This window comes from Argopecten irradians, chromosome 4 (assembly GCF_041381155.1).
Source record: "Argopecten irradians isolate NY chromosome 4, Ai_NY, whole genome shotgun sequence".
In the NCBI taxonomy this organism is placed as follows: domain Eukaryota; kingdom Metazoa; phylum Mollusca; class Bivalvia; order Pectinida; family Pectinidae; genus Argopecten; species Argopecten irradians.
The window spans coordinates 5,000,849-5,018,885 of NC_091137.1; the positions used below are offsets into that span (position 1 = coordinate 5,000,849).

General features: G+C 34.8%; 1 protein-coding gene across 1 annotated transcript; it reads left to right on the forward strand.

Moving 5' to 3' along the window:
- The first annotated feature begins 9,839 nt into the window (after positions 1–9,839).
- On the forward strand, positions 9,840–12,344 carry LOC138322381 (breast cancer type 1 susceptibility protein homolog). Its single transcript, XM_069266421.1, has 5 exons — positions 9,840–9,849; positions 10,205–10,272; positions 10,653–10,768; positions 11,366–11,453; positions 11,940–12,344. Exons 2-5 carry the CDS (start codon positions 10,257–10,259, stop codon positions 11,996–11,998), a joined length of 279 nt encoding a protein of 92 aa, XP_069122522.1. The 5' UTR covers positions 9,840–9,849; positions 10,205–10,256; the 3' UTR covers positions 11,999–12,344.
- Positions 12,345–18,037: the final 5,693 nt, after the last annotated feature.

The window sequence follows — 18,037 nt, forward strand, 5'->3', positions numbered from 1 at the left end:
TCATTTTTGACGGATGATGCATTTCAGAGTGAATATCGATCTCGTTCTGAAATGTAAAGTTTGACTTACAGCGAGGTTATCGTGTTGCTGTGTATTTTAGGCGCATTCTAATACATAGAGTTCGTCACACTTGAAATACCATTACTCCCGCCTACGTCATTTATTCTAACCCTAAGGCACCTATTCGAGAATTATGTGGACATAAACTATTTGTAAAAGAGAAATCGGGAATCAGCATAAACACCTATTAGCGATTCTTATGGCTTTTCAGTGTATTTTGTTTTATATCGTTTTAACTCATTGTGACTATTTAAGGACGTGTCAAGACTACGAGGAAGTGAATCCGGGGTTCTAGGAGGAACAGTTTTTTCTAATTAATGTCCTATTCAGGTTTCTTCTTTTCCTGACTGACATATTACATTCCTAAAAATCGCCCTTTTTTAACCGATTGGGTGATCAACAATTATCAGGGACGGACTGGTTTGCCTGTATTCTGTACAATGTAACCGGATGAGATGTTTTGTTTGGTGTCCTTGGTAGCATACTTCCGTGAAAAGAAAACAACTACGATCAAGAAGATACAAAAAAAAAAAAAACGAAAATATACCAGAGTAGTCAAAACAGACGACTTTTGCACAACAAAAGCATTTGCATACAGGGATGAAGACTGGCGAACCAATCTCTAGAATATCGAAAGAAATCTGACAGGTAGAGTTTGGCTTAACGAAAACCCGTAACACCCTTTAATTGGGGGACCCCAAGCTGTTAATAGGACATGATATAAAAACAAACATGGGGTCGTGTGTATAATGACAATACTCTAGTGATCGATTGGATCTTACATAGTATGTTTACCGAGTTGATTAGCGCTACATTAATAATCCTAACAATATAAAAACCTAGTAGGATTTTGTTTGATTTATTAGGTTTAATATCAACAGCCAGGCCAGTTGAGGACAGACTGCCATGAAATGAAATGTCTGAGCCGTAATTCGTTGTTTCGTGTCTTCTTGTAATACAGTAATGCCTTTTAGTAGTGTTATCTTACTAAATCCGGCCGTCGAAGACACCGAACAAACACATACTGTCCCGGTCATGTCATAGTTGTCAGTCGCAAACCAAGTCGTCGCACTCTCATTATATTGAGAACTAAGCAGGCATAGAAACGAGCCCATTAGATTATGGTGTATCGCGGTCAGGGGTCAGATCCCAAAACCTTCCTAACAGGGCGGACGCTTCAACTGAAAGGCCCATGTCTACAAGCAACATCAACAACACTATATCTAGTGACCGACCAAAAACGCGAACCTATGTAAAATAAAATATTAAAATTTAACACATATCATAAATGTTTGTATGAATGAAAATAATAAAACTTTCCATTAAATACTATAAATAATTAACTTTCTATTTCTCATAACACTATAATAAATGAACATTTGTTGGTGTCAATATTTGCTATATTTTTGTCCATTTTAGTAAAAATTAATTTTTCTTTTGTTTTCATACCAAATCTCTGGCTTTCTGATTGGCCAATATTTTTTGCATACCACAATGAAAAGAAAATCCGAGAATGGCGCGAAACCCCGACGTTATCGTGACGTCACAATAGAGACATTGACGTTGCGTATTGATTCGGAAAAAAAGAATCCCTTGAAAAACCACTATAATGTTTACCTTTAAACATACTTCATTTTATCAAATATATTATAAAATCACTTATAAGTATTGAGGTCACTATTTTATAATTTTATCGGGTTATGAGTCCACTATTTTATAATTTTATCGGTTATGAAAAAAAAATTGTTTGCCAAACTTTTGTGAGAATCGCTACGCTACGCGGATTGAAACAGTTTTGCAAACAAGTTTTTTTCATAACCCGATAAAATTATAAAATAGTGACATCAATGCTTAAAAGGATTTAAAGTATTACTACGACCCTGTTTTTATTATTAAACTATAGTATGAAACATATAAAAAAATACCAATAACGATTTCATGAAGTGGTAACCGCAGAAGCCAATTATAGCTTTAATGATACTCTATTAGTATCAGCCTGCTCATAACACCACAATTTCATTTTAATTGGTAACTGCCTGGCTTGAAATTGAATACCTTTGGGAGGTTGAGGAACGGGCAATACTGCTACAGGAAAATCAATCTTTTAAAATATTTGAAAGGACTGGTACTATTTTATTTCCCCTTGTCACGTTTTTAATATTCAAAGCATGTTAATGGAGCCTTAATTCAGCTCCGAATTTCTTCATCGATTATTTACGGTCTACATGTAACAAGTTATATTTTAAATTGCAACAAAAGGAACTTAGGAGAAATAACCCTGACCTTTCTGTTTTACGACAAGCTGTATATCAATTGAGTTGAAGTTATCTTATGTATGTTTTAATGATACATATAGACTGTATAATCATAAAGCCATTTCGTATCCACATTGTGGTGTATCTATCTCTTGTGTTTTACTCCCCTCCTCACCTTTTGTAGTCTATTGTTTGGGCCATGTTGCTCTACAGTGGTATACTGAAGCTCTACCACTAACTGCATATGCAGAAAACTGTGTGGTTTAGAGCCAAAACATTTATTATGGTCTCAGTTTGGATATACACCCCTAAATGTCACAACTGAAAATGAACAGACTTAGCTCTTCTCCAGAAAACTAATGACGTCACGATGATTTTCCATATCTCCATACACAATGGAAACTGAGTCAAACAAAGCCGGATTTATTGCATAATTATACTGGTTTGTTCTAGGAGAATATGGCAACGGAGTCCCCCGTCGCCGGGGGGTAACCACAAGACGGACGATGAACACCCTTCATTAAGATCATAAAACGAAGGATAATCAATTTGCGCTTGCGGCCCTATGACAGGTTTATGGTATATCGACAGTGTTGAAGTCTCCGGTGTTGGTCCCAGGAGTCGTTAGTTACCGAATCCCAGGCCCTCCCGCCGTAACGCGCTAGACCTAGACTGCTGGGTTTCTGCAATAACCGTCGATTTATTCATTCTTGATCATGAAAAATTTGTCCAATGAATATCGGAATAATCACAGCAAAAATGCTCAATGTCCATAACCCAAACTGATTAATATGGACAACCAGGATTGGTATTAGACGGCATGATTTGCTTCAATAACTGTGATGAGAATATGATTCTGCAATTTAAATACAGTGTATCAATACAGGTTAAAGGTCGACTAACAATGTAGATCCAATCAAGCAACGCTTGACCGAAACGGTTTATTCCGTACACTAGCGATAATTGTGTTAATAAATTTTATCTGTATACCTTAAGTTTAATTAGCATGTGAACTGTGGTCAACCGATATGACCTTAATATTAAAGTCGTGAAACTAGATCCTCACTTCGGTATCGACGATTATTTCTGTATTGGAATTGGAAGATAAATTATCGCGAAACAGTTTATATTTCAATTTTACGTGTGACGAGCATTTTGTTTGGGTTTAAAATTTTACTTAATCAGGTCAATTAAGGAACGAAATGACGTTGCTATTTGTAATGTCGCTATTCTGATTGGCTTGATGGCGTAATTTATTTTATTGACAAAACATTCCAACATAAATTTGGTAATTTTGCAGAGATTATCACATGATTTTGGATTGAATTATTAGAAATATTTTGTTTTATTTTATATTTGGGAAATATGAACAACAAAAATTTTGAGTATACTCATAATCGAGATGAAATAAACAAAAATTTGGGTCAAAATCAATGTTGGTTGCGATCCTCAGAATTACGGCTGATTCCAGCGATTTAGTACACCTTTCTTTGTTAGTAAAATATAAGATCCTACGGAGAAAATATAGTTGATATTTGTAGTACAATACCTTATTTTTCGTGATGGAACACAGATGTCTTTCAATCTTGTAGATGTGGGAAAGTCAGATATTTTCGCGAGTTGCGAAGAAAGAGGTGAACAATATCAAAACGATTATATTCCAACAACTCGCATCAAAAAGTTTTCACGTGCACCCAAATCAAGACCATTCATACACGCTAGGAGCAAAACCAATCAAAAGGGGTGATGTGAAAGTTGTATGAGAATTTAGACAATTTATTATTCATTTACTTATATACAATAAAAACTAGTAACACATTTTTGATTCCAAGTAAAATAAGTTTTTAGGAGAAACATCCTAGGACTGTTTTTTCCAGAGCCCCTGTCGCTTTTAATGTGATGAACATTCTGAATCAAAACATTCAATCCTCTTCGCTAACATTTATAACGTAATAATAATCGGATACTATAAAGCAATGAAGAGACCGAAGAATGTCTATAACAGTCGTGTGACACATTATGAATTATGTCTCCCTTTTTGTTTTAAAAAACTACAATACAGGTATGATGGAGTCCGTTAACCTGGTGTCGGTATACACCGAGTCTTTCAGTATGCGGCGAAGAGTAAATTCTACATATTAAAATACTTCCTTTCGATATTCAGAAGTATAGACTGAGATTATTATCACGGGTTCATCCTCTGTATACACAAATAACCACGACACAAGCCCTTGCTACATGATATATATAATCATTTTGGGGAACATGGCCTAAGCAAATGTCCCATCCCTGGTAAATTCATAAATATCTCCTATAACTTGGTAACCCGACTACCACACACGTTCATATCGCGACCATGCTCGGCTTTATTCTGGGGATCGTCCTTTCCCATCCTTCCATATCAACTAAATTGCCATCAGAAGCAAATGGAAGTCAATGTAAGAAACAAACTGTATGATCAATCTATAATATACAGACACAGATGGCATAAGTGTGTTCACGTACCGAGTGTCAAATAATTTGGACAAGAATTATCAAGTAAATAGGTACCTAGAGAATAGATGGTTTAACCCGGATCACATAAACTGCTAATTCGAACGATCAAATTTCTGCAGAATGATATCATGTATCAATAGGATAGTTTGTTAAAAAGCCCGATAAACAAGGGGATTTATTGGGTAAAAGAAACGCCCATCACATTGTAAATAAGAACCCCGAGGACGAGACAGCGAAAATAACCGATCCGAGTGTACATAGCCCTACCTACAATCATGGCCCAATTGTTTCATACAATTAGTCTGTATACCTATCGATTGTTTACGGTTTCTTTGAAAACAAACATGGCAGAAAGAGCTCTACGACAAACGTGCAACTGGATATGTCATCTCTTTACCAACTTTAGGACTTTATAGCAAAGTCTTAATTACTGTGTTTTCAAAAGGACTGGAATTACTCCGAAGATTACGAAAGATACAGCGTGTCTATTTCTTTAACTTCCAATCAATGCTTAAGTTCGCTCATTATTGTCACAACATTGGCTTGAAATACAGATGTTGTAAATATATATTCCGGTAAGGCGCGGAATATGCTGCTGTCTGATCTCTTTACGAGGTTTAAGCTGTTTGGTGTTGGTGTTGTGGGGGGTGCTTATTTTATTATTGATCTATAGTGTACTAGGCCCAGTACTACAGTATGGAAAAATACATTGTATTGCTTTTAAGTTCTTTAACTAAAACATTTAAAACATTTAGTCGTTATTATCACTTTGCCACTTTCTGAGAACCTATACGCTTACTTTTTAAACATTTTTTTTAAATCTCAGTCACCTCTGGATTAGTAAAACATAGTTTCACTTTAAAAACATGAGTCTGGCTTGGTTGGTTAATAAAATTATGTCTCATTGCACACATATTCTTTTATTTATTTTACCGAATTGTAGGCTGATACACTAACCGAAATTCTGTGAAATGGCAGCCAGTATTTTGAGTATTAAACTCGGAGTGGCCAATATTTCAACAAGCTAGCTTATATAATAGCATATTAATCTTGGATACCCCACCATAATGAATAAAAATACAATACCAATATGGATATTCCGAGGTTAACATTACCATAATTTCCTGCATGATGCGCGTAGGACATACCCCATGGGAAGCAAAATCAGACATTTTCTATGATTTTGTAAGACAAATTCTGTATCCGCACTGGCGGTTATATACATCTATATTGGTACATATATAAGGATGCAATGTATTTCAGTTGAGAAAGAAGAGGATAGAGACATATTCAACAACATGTAAAATTTATGATTATATTTTAGGCTTCAAATGCATATGTATAATAAGCTCATTTAAAAGTGTTTTAGCAGGGGAAGAGAGTACTTCAGCTTTTAACATGCTGTTTTCTGAATAGCTTACAATATGTAGCCTGCATACAAATAATGTATTTGTCAACACTTTGGCGGTTTTTCACAGATAGCCAGCATTAGGCATCTTCTGATGTAAAATAAAAAAACTTTAACTATAACTTTTCACGATATTGGTAACAATATATATGAGAAACTGTTCCATCAATATAGTATTGTAACAAAACTGGGCCAATACGAGATAAACTGGGCCAATATTGAAAGCGTGCCAATCGAATGCACACCACAGCATTCGGCACATTTCTAGACTCATCATGGTGACCACGTCTATTATAATACGACATGTTATGATTAACAATTAAAAAAGTGTGAAGTGTCCCACTAACAACGCACGGACAGACATGGGGACATGTCACGGTTAGGATGTTTCATGTCTATATAGGTTTATTAACTTCGGCCTCTAACCTCCATATTGGCCCTGTAATTTAGGCCCAATTTTGTCAAGGTCTGTTGTCATTTGGGCCCGATGTCAGGGCTTGTAGGCTGAAGGCCAATGTAATAGAACGAGACAACTAGGGCCAATTTGGAAACTTGATTATTGATTGAAATAAATATTCTAGATAATTAGTAAATATGACCCGCTTTGAGTAAAACCTATCGATAAAACTCACAGTGTAAGTTATATAAATGGGAACAATGCTTGGTCTCACTCTGAGTTCCTTTTCCTGTTCAACAAAATGACGAGAGCAAGTTGTGAATTTTGTTCACTTTGGGCAAAAAAATTTCATAAAGGTCATATACTTTCATAAGGTCTATAAATTCATACTTTTTTCCTGATTGGCAGTGAAAAACAAATTTTTACTTCTTTCATTCATGGGTGTTTAATCGAATTCAGTAGTTAAAACAATAAAGATTACTTGTGTTGGCACTCAAATGTAATATGCAAGTCATAATCTGTAAATTCCGCATTTGTCTATCTAACAAGTTGCTTTTCCAAAGTTATTTATTTTATCTTATCTTGATTATTTTTTTTATTTATTTATTTCGGATTACACAATGTAATAAATATTACATGTTAACTATTTTTTCAATTCCAAATATAATTTTTCTGGCATTTTTTAGAATGCAGAGCGACGAAAAAAATGTACAACTAGAACTAAGGACAGAAGATCTTGTCGATCAAGTAATAAAATTGGTATCGTATCAAAGTGTCGGGATATTATCAAGTAGCGTTTACGAGCGCAATAGTATTTAATAAGTCCACTTGGTTCATCACACAGTTAAACACATAAGGTAATAAATGTTTGGCCTTGATGCAATATGATGATAATAATTATGATATGCACATTATCTTTTCTTTTATCATTTTAAATCTAATATATAAGCAACCAAATGTGGTTGCTAATATTGCCAATAACTACATTTGTGAGAAACACTTTTATAGCTACAGTAATCAATACCCTGGTATGTACAACTAATAATACGAGTAATATGTATATTTTTAATAATATGTTTCGTCGTCAATCTCATGTGTTGCTTGGTGTCTTCGGGCGGCTTCATGTTTCATGTGATATAGCACTATAGAAAAAGGGCAACAGTTCCAACTATATGCAAGAGCGACACAACCTGATTATATACCGCAGTCTCCCAAAACAGGGCACCCAGCACAACATACACGCAACACAGACCGCTTTACATGGGAGGCACGTAACTTTACAGGACCATAAGCTGTTAATAGCCACGTTAATTAATCTAACAAACAAACAAAAATAACAGATCTAGATGGGTGTTAACAAAGATTTACTTGACATCGGGCCAAGGACCGTATATGGAGAAGACTAAGTCACACTGCGGGTTTTTATAGGGCAAGTTGCGGCGCAGGAGCTTTTGTGTTTTGTGCACTGAGCGACCGCCCTGATTTTCCTTTGATATCCGCCAGCGCATGCCCTTTGATGTAGCCTAGCAGCGGGTAGCAGGCTTTCCCAGTCTTAACTTTCCGAAGCGGGCCTTCATTTCATGAGCTGTTGTAATTTTTTTTAACGAACGAAATGTTAAGACATTTCTTCTAAATCTTTCGTCCTAAAAGCAAGTACTAAACGTTGTGAAATTTTTTCGAAGAATGGGTTCCGTACCGTCCCGTCCGTACCATAGAAACATTGCTGAAAATATCATATTTTTGTATGTTTCCGGAGCACAACTAGCAGGTTCATTTCCAGAGCATAACTCTAAAACCAGCAGAGATATTTCCACAAAACTTGCCACAAAACTTTATTAGACACATTCTTTTTATGGTCTAGTAGTACCTTAATTTTGCTATTTTTAGGTTTTCATTTTTTGCACTTTTTCCGTTACCATGGAAACATTGCTGAAAATATCATGGTAAATGGTAAATGTTACTTTGCAAAACTCCACCCTAATATAAATGTCAAGGCTGTATACCTGATTCAACAATTACAGCCCCGCTCTACTTGTATTATACTCCATCTTTCTTTTAGCTCAACTTCCTTTTTTTCTGGGTTTTTTTCATACACATAAGTCTCCACAATCAAACTTACTTCAGCTTTGATATCTCCATTGGCGGGGGATCTGAATGACTATGTCCTTGTTAACTTTACATTGGTGTTTCATTTGACTTGATATGACAAATATTTGTTGAGAAAAAAACGGTTTTTATTCCGGATTCATAGGCATCTCGCATGGTGTTTAGTAGTGTAATAGGAGACTGTGACGAATCCTTCTCACTTATAAATCCTTGCCCAGGGCAAGGGACAGCTGAGTGAATTTCTGGACATAATTTTTCTGTTGCACCAAGTTTCATGCTATATCATACTCTTAACTAAATACATGTGTAAACATATCTGCTTAAGATATTAATTACTAAAAACAAATAATTTGGGATTAGAAACAATTTTAATTTCACAAAATGAAAAAAAAAAATGAAATGGGTATAACTAGGTCGCTAGGGGCATCTTCAGTTCAGAGACGTTTTTCAGACATTCAAGCTGATAAAAACAATAATTAATCGATTTAAGTTACATAGAAATGCTTTTTAGAGTTAACTTACATTAGAAGTTGTCTAACCATTATTTTTAGACGTAAGCAAGCAGTTTTTCTCTGTAAAAACTATCTCGGTTCAAGGTAGGAAGTAACATTTGGTAACTAATAATGGAGCCTGAATCCAGTTTCCGGAATTCGGGAATTTAGAAAAAAAAAAAATAATAGAGAAACAAAAAAGAAAGTTAAAAAATGCAAATAATGCTGCAAATTAATTGTTTTATTTTTCTTATAATAATATGTTGTGAAATAGAATTAGAAATATTTATGAGATAATTCTAAAGATTTGATTTGTTATTTTCTAGTTATTACAGTACTGCGATAAAAAATAATTTTTTTTTTGGGAAGGGGGGATTAGAATTTAATGTGGGGCAAGTGAATGATTGGGCGCTACTTGCCCGGGGCTAGTGACTTTAAAAAAAAAATTACACCCCTGATACATCTCTACTACTACATGTACTACATTTGCATTTTGGTATAAATTAATGTACTCATGGTATTTCAGGTGATGTGGTTTGTGCAAATATCAAAGGTTACCCAGATGGTTGGCCAGGTGTTGTCCGAAGGGTTTCTACTGACAATATTATTGTCTATTTTAAAAAGTGACGACGATGAGTATGTATACACAAATAACATATAGTTTCAGTTAACTTGTAGTAAACATCTATATGATCTAGCTTATATTAATAATTATTTACATGTACATGTACCTTAACTTAATTAATAAACGCTTTAAACAAAACTGAAAGTATCACATGACCCTTATTAATTATACATTGTACCACTACCTTTTGTCAGTTACTGTAAAGCAAGTAAGAATTAACACATCATTTATGTACCATACTTGATAATATTGCCAATATTTAGTCAATTATCAAAAAAAGATATTCTCTATACCGGTATATATAGTTTTATTGGTTTAAAAAACATAAACATCTACTATGTACTACAATGACATTTTACATTGCAGATTTACATTTAATAGGAAGAAAGTAAAACCATTTCATCTGAATGAAACTAAGATGAATGAGACGGCAAGTATGTAAAGAAAATTAATTAATTATAATTAAAGCCTAGAAATCATGAGGTCACAGTGGCCAAGTGGTTAAGATATGTCCAAACAAATTATCACAAGTCCTTTACATCTAGCTGGGCTGCAAGTTTGAATCCCATTTTAGGCATTTGCCAGTTACTGACACTGGTCGATGTTTTTTCTCCGGGGACTTTCCTCCACCAACAAACCTAGCACATTCTCAACTGACCATTGCTGTTAAAAGGACGTTAAACTAACACAACTATAAACCAAAAAAAAAATCATGTCAACTTATCTGTAGCTTAGTAGCTAGAATTCATGTCAAAGTATAAATTATCAGTATTGCAAAAAGATGCAAAAAATACACAGGAATTTTTTTTTTCAGGAAAAATAAAGGATTCACAGATGCGTGATATGTTTATTCAAGATTGTGAGTGGGCTAGACGGAAGATGAGACCTAGCATTGTAATTTGTCCAAGTGGATTAACTAATGACAAAAAGGTATGAAATCGCATCATATCAAATGGTATTGACTTGTTTTTTCCGTATAATTACATTACCAGGCTGCAAAAATGAAGACCAAATCTAACCAAGTGTGTTGTTGCTTTGTTCAGAGATTCTTTCATTTAGGTTCTGTTTGGTATAATAAATTTTCTTGCTAAACAAAAATACATTCGTAGAATTTCAGCACATCCGAATGGCCGAAGAGCTCATGTCATGGCCTGGCGTTTGTCGTCTGTCTGTCGTCACTGATATTTCATTTAAATCGCTGCTAGTAATAAAGTAACGAATGTATGAATTAATTAACCACTACTCATAAAGTGTTTGATAAATTTATATAAAATTTGATCAATTTAAATTATCATAGGAATGAAGAAGACAAAGGCTGGCCGGTATCTCAAAATTGGGTCTCAAATTATTTTGCCTTCAATAACTTGACAGAGTTTTAAGAGAAATGATTAATAAAAGTTAATACTTTGCAAGTCTTTTTCATCGTAGAAATGTAATAATTAATTTGCCTTAATCATTGTAATAGCCAGTTGATTGATACACTAGTCCTCTTTGTTTTAATCTACTATTTCTTTTTGTTATTTTCAGAAAAATATACTCGAGCTTTGCTGTAATAACAGTTCAAAAATGAGCGAAGTGTTCACAGAAGATGTAACACATGTTGTAATAAAGACTGGTAGGTTATATTGTACATGGGTAGACATCATCACAATTGTGAAAATATTTTTAAGCAGTTTTTCAATTGAATAACCTTCACCTTTTTTTTAAGGTAACATAATTCAGATATTTTATAATCTTTCAATAATCAAGAGACAGAGGATGTCATTTTACCAGTAACATGTTTGGAAGTCTTATAGATGACTATGATAATGATACCCTGGTTGAGAAAACATCTCTCCCTACTGGTATATCAGTATAGTGCAATGCACCATAAAAATTTGCACTGTATGTTATGGAGTGTAGCTGAACTGTTAATTTTAGGTCTCTTGAGACCAATAATAGTGCAGATTTTCATTAGCAAATTTGTAAATTAGGAAAATGAAAATGTCAGACAGATTGCTAATTAGAAATTTGATTGATACATGTAGTTTGGTATTGTTGTTTCTAAAGAATTTAATCTGATATTCATTTTGCCAATTATTCATTTTTCCCATGTTTGTAGATCCAGAGGGAAGTCGCATTTGTGACCGAACATTGAAGTTTTTTCAAAAGTATTGCTAAGAAGTGCTGGCTCCTCGACTACCAGTGGATAGTTGACAGTGTGTCTGCTGGTCATCTTTTACCTGAGGTTAGAAGTATTGCAATGTTATTTATCTCATAACTATGCATGTTTCACAATCAAAATCCCATGTGATAAATTCCATAGCAGTTGGTTATCGTTTATGTTTACACACTCCAGTGTGTAAACACCTACGGACCCTCTGATTGGTCAACTCCAAGATCTCTTGATTGCGATTGGCTCTCAACTTCGGGCTACTTTGTACAGCGTAAGTTTCGCTGAATGAAGACGAGAAAATGGTCATCACGGTATAAATATGGAGTAAAAGTTATGGGATAAATAAGTTCCCCAACGCGTGACTGTTGTTTATCATGTTTATCTAAACTCTCGTTAGTTAATTTTCAAATTTTAAAAAGACACTCGCTAAAGCTCGTGTCTTTTCAAAATTTCAAAATTAACTAACTCAAGTTTGATAAACATGATAAACAATGGCAGTCACTTGTTGAGGAACCTCTATGTAATACACCTGGTCCATTAATCATACAGGTGCCCTTTTTAGTAATCATTTTATTTGTCCATCTGTCAGTCCATCATCTATAAATATTGGCTCTGGCTAATAATACCAATATCCATTAACGCGTTATGTTGAAAGTTTGTTAATTATGTTCACATTATGAATTTTATATGTGAGGTCAAAGGTCGAAATCTTGTGGTTCAAGGTCAAGGTCAAATTTAACATCTTTTCATTGATAAAATGTTATAACATTGTGATACAAAATTGGTAAGAATTACAAGATGAGTCAACTGATGACAGTTACTGGCTAAAGATGAAGGTCATTTTATTTCTATATTATATAGAGGCCCTTGCTGACTTGTCAGGAGTACTGTCCTATATGCTCACCATAGAATACACACATGGTGGATCATAATGTTGTAATTATTTTGGTGTTATAAGGTTGAAGTTGTCACCAAAATATGCTATTTATTTTCCTGAAAATGTTCTCGTGATGTGTTGCATAAAATGTCTTACTATTTTAAAGGAGGACTTTGAAGTGATCGGAGATACTGTCACAGAAAAAAAGCACTATGGGCCAAAGATTTCACGACTGGCAGAGTCACCACTTCTCAAAGACTATCAAATTTATTTTTACGGAAGAACATGTGACATATCAAAAGGTAAACTGCATGATGAAAGGTCATATTAACCACTAACCAGATACTATATATATTTTGTATTACAAGTTCTATATCATTTTTAACATAAATCAAAAGTGAAAAATTAACAACTCAATAACACTTTACAGACAGACCAGTAATACTGACAAATATAGCTAACTAGGAATGACTAATAATAAGATAGAGACTGCTTACTTCTGCTACCTTTAATTATTTATGCACTACAGGGCATACATATGTCAAAATTATTTCTATAAACATGACATGGCACCTTTAGTAAACATACAATCATTATAAAATATACCAATTGTAGTGTGTATTTAAAAACCCATAATTTATAATACTTTATGTGTAGTGAATACAAAAATATTGGCATCTTGATACAATACTGCAGTATGTAATTTTTTACATTTGTTCACTTCTAAACCAGTAACATCGCCTTTGGAGAGTAAATGCACCAGACATTTCAAATTTTGTTGGTTAAATGGATATTTTTACATTGTAATTGAAGGAAGTCAAGATTATGTGAAATATTTGGATACCTATCTTTCATAACATATAAAGAGGCAATGCCCATCATGACAGTGTTAATTGATTATTTGATGTTCCAAATAAAATGTCTTTCAGATGATCTTGAAGAGATCTAGCAACTTCTTGTGGTGGTTCTTTGCTAGATTCTGCAAAACGGTTGACCCCTGAAAGTCGACAACTCGCCGTGGCATGTGTTGATGAGTTTACATCTGACTATGACAAGAAGCAAGGTAAGCAAAAGGTCACCAAATTCAAAGATTGACATAACCTTTAAATTACATTTGCTAGACAAAAGGCATTTGTCTATTTCTGCTTGTAAACTTTAATTCATGTTTGATAATTGTGTAAAGAGAGCACTCCAAAATTTTTGGATTACCATCTTCAGTTACTTGGTTGAAGTTTTCGTTTTCAGTTCAACTTTGGTAGATTATCTTCCAAATGTCTTAATTAATCACTGCTCCAAAATCATACAGGTGTTAGCGGTGGTAAGCTTTTTTCCAGATTCTCTACCATCCATCAAATATTAAAATACTGATTGTGAATACTACTAAAATGGGGGTTTAACCTTACAATCCTTTAGGGTTTAATACAAATGCATTCCATCTCTCCCACAGACAATGTTGGACTAGCCCTTATATACATTACATATTTATTTGATGATACATGTACATGTACAATAGGGGTATTGGGATAAGGTAATTGAAAACACTATATTTTCATGTACTCTGATATTCAAAATATGTACTTTAATATCTTGAATAAACAAACATATTATTGTTTCAGTGACAACTATGACAATGGGATTACAAACAGTGTCTCATGATTGGTTATTGGACTCCATCACAGTCTTCCAAGTGCAGGATTTAACTGAATATCTCATCACTGATAAGGAGCATCAGACTGGTGACAATGAAATGAATGAAACTGAGGAAAAGCAGAATAGAGATAATGCGGAAGTCACTTTAAAGAAAGAAGCACTGTCCATGAGTGGAATTAAAACTAAAGGCAAGGAAAGTATTGACATTTGTAACAACAACGCTGATTTTGGAGGCCAAGATGGTCATATCGATGAGAAAAATGATCCTGATTTTCTGCCTGATCCAAATGATAAGACGCTGGATACTGATCATGATGAAGTCAATTTAAAGAAAGAAGCACTCTCCATGAGTGGAATGAAAACTAAAGGCAAGGAGAGTATTGGCATTTGTAACAACAACACTGATTTTGTAAGCCAAGATGGTCATACAGATGAGAAAAATGATCCTGATTTTCTGCCTGATCCAAATGATAAGACGCTGGATACTGATCATGATGAAGTCAATTTAAAGAAAGAAGCACTCTCCATGAGTGGAATGAAAACTAAAGGCAAGGAGAGTATTGACATTTGTAACAACAACACTGATTTTGTAAGCCAAGATGGTCATACAGATGAGAAAAATGATCCTGATTTTCTGCCTGATTCAGATGATGAGATGCTGGATACTGGTCATGATGAAGTCAATATAAAGAGAGAAGCACTGTCCATGAGTGGAATGAAAGATAAAGGCAAGGATAGTATTGGATGTTGTAGCAGTGACGGTGATTTTGGAGGCCAAGATGCTGACACATATGAGATAAATGATCCTGATTTTCTGCCTGATTCAGATGATGAGATGCTGGATACTGGTCATGATGAAGTCAATATAAAGAGAGAAGCACTGTCCATGAGTGGAATGAAAGATAAAGGCAAGGATAGTATTGGATGTTGTAGCAGTGACGGTGATTTTGGAGGCCGAGATGCTGACACATATGAGATAAATGATCCTGATTTTCTGCCTGATTCAGATGATGAGATGCTGGATACTGATCATGATGAAGTCAATATAAAGAGAGAAGCACTATCCATCAGTAAATCAAAAACGAAAGACAACAAAAGGAAAAGAACAGATGATTGTAACAGTGATGGGAAGAGCAAGGTTATGGTTTCAGATAGTGATTCCAATCCTGAATCAGAAGTGTTTCCTATGCTTAATAGCAAACAAGGGAAAAAGAAGCAAAACTCTGGTGTAAAGGTGCAAATGGCTCATAATGGAAATAAAAGGAAGTGGGACAAAAAACACTACTGTATGTATTGTGGTAAAAGCAGTACAAATATCAGAAAGCATTATTTCTCAAAACAACATCGATCTGAAAGCAAGGTACAGCGGATCTTAAGCTTCCCGTTACACTCCAAAGACAGAAACTTGGCATTAGAGGAGCTTAGAAATGCTGGAGATTATAAACATAATTATGAAGTGATAAAATCTGGAGAAGGAACACTTGTACCTTGGAGAAATGTGACTGAGGAAACAGAAGCATCACAAATGTTACCTTGTGAGTATTGTTTAGCTTTCTTTATGAAGACAGAGCTCTGGAGACATCATACTGTATGCAAGTTCAGGAAGGACTCGGATCAAAAGAAGTATAGAAAGGTATTTAGTAAAGCAGCTGATCTGCTACCATGTGAAACAAAGGTATCGGAAGGCTTCAAGACAAACATTCTGCAAAGAATGTCTGGAGATCAGATATCATTGGTAGCCAGAAATGATACAATCATAACCAAACTTGGAGAAAAGTTATATAAAAAACATGGACATCTGGAACACATGTACAATTACATTGGACAAAAAATGAGAGAGATGGCTCGCCTACTTATTACTATCAGAGAAGAATCTGAAATTACAACCATGGAAGATCTGATTGAGCCAAGTCATTTTCCTGTTGCACTCAAATGTACACAAAGATTATGTGGATATGAAGAGGATACCAACACTTACCGAAATCCGTCATTGGCTCTCAAGTTAGGGTATTCCCTTAAGAAATGTGCATTGATTCAAAAGGCAAATGCCTTGATTGAAGAAGATGACGACAAGCGAAAGAAGGCAGAGAATTTCATTTCTGTCCATGAATTAATGTGGCCTAATGACATTTCCAGTGCTGCACTGACAACCCTAAAAGCAGGAAAATGGAACAAGCCATCCCCTCTCCCTCTAACAGAGGATGTGTCCAAACTTCAAACACTAGTGAAGGAAAAACTGAAGACACTTTCAGCTTCTCTGAGCACTGGAATAGAAAACTCAAAGCCTGAGAAGAATGTGTATGCTCAACTGTCAGAAGTTGCACTGGTAAAGCTTGTAATGTTTAATAGAAGAAGAGGTGGTGAAGCAGAGAGACTAACTATTGAGTCATATCAGCAAAAAAGTGGAAATAATGCCCCTATCAAGGAAATTGAAGATTCCCTATCACCAATGGAAAAGAAAATGTGCTCTCTGTTCCAAAGGGTGGAAATTCGTGGAAAGAAGGGCCGTAGGGTCCCAGTGCTGCTTACAAAAGACTTGATAGAAGCAATTGATTTGCTACTAAAAGCTAGGGAGAGTGTTGGAGTTAGCAATGACAACCCTTATGTATTTGCAAGGATGAACTACGGCTCAAATAAAGCAATCAGGGCATCGGATGCACTACGAAAATATGCTAGATTGTGTGGGGTTAAACAAGTTGAAAATGTTACTTCGACAAAGTTAAGAAAGCACATCGCAACAGTCAGCCAGATTATGAATTTTGGCAGAAATGATTTGGAACAATTGGCAAAATTCATGGGCCATGACATTGATGTCCATAGATCATTCTATCGACTTCCAGAGTCTACTATCCAAGTGGCCAAACTTGGGAAATTCCTTCTTGCTTTGGATTCCGGAGAAGTTAGTAAATACAGTTCTTGCACACTCGATGATGTCACTCTTGAAGATGATGGTAAGCTATGCAAGTATAGATAGAAAATTAATAGTCATTTATGCTGAACTTAAATTTAAGTTTTATCTGGCTCCCTAACAGGCCTTAGTGTTCACAGTAACTCTTAATACATCGATTATATGTTAATATTTGTAAAAGTGAAACTTTTACTAATATATAATATAATATGATACTGATACTACAGGACCCAGTTGGTGTATGCTACACATACACTGTGTCTGTAAAGTCGGATTGTGTCGGTAATGCCAGTGATCATGGCACCATTTGGTTAATATGCTCCTATGTTGTATATATAATATCTAATTTTTTGATACAATGAAGAAAGTTGACCAAAGTCTGGTATTTACTTCCAAGCTCATTTTCTTGAAAATCTACTGAGGTGACACTAAGCTAGGTTTAATATTTGAAATATCTAGGTTAGTGTATTTTACACAAGTGTTTTATCTTCATTCTCATGTTCTTTGGTATAGATTTTGCATGTTTATAAATGATTTTAAACAACTTTTATATGATGTACTTCAGATGTTGTCATAGAAGATGACCAGGAGGGGGAGGATATAGAGAGA

Excerpts from the sequence above, each read along its gene's own strand:
- LOC138322381 (XM_069266421.1), top strand. Across the intron at positions 10,769-11,365 it reads GATTAACTAATGACAAAAAG|AAAAATATACTCGAGCTTTG; the intron begins GTATGAAATCGC and ends TGTTATTTTCAG. Across the intron at positions 11,454-11,939 it reads ACATGTTGTAATAAAGACTG|ATCCAGAGGGAAGTCGCATT; the intron begins GTAGGTTATATT and ends CCATGTTTGTAG.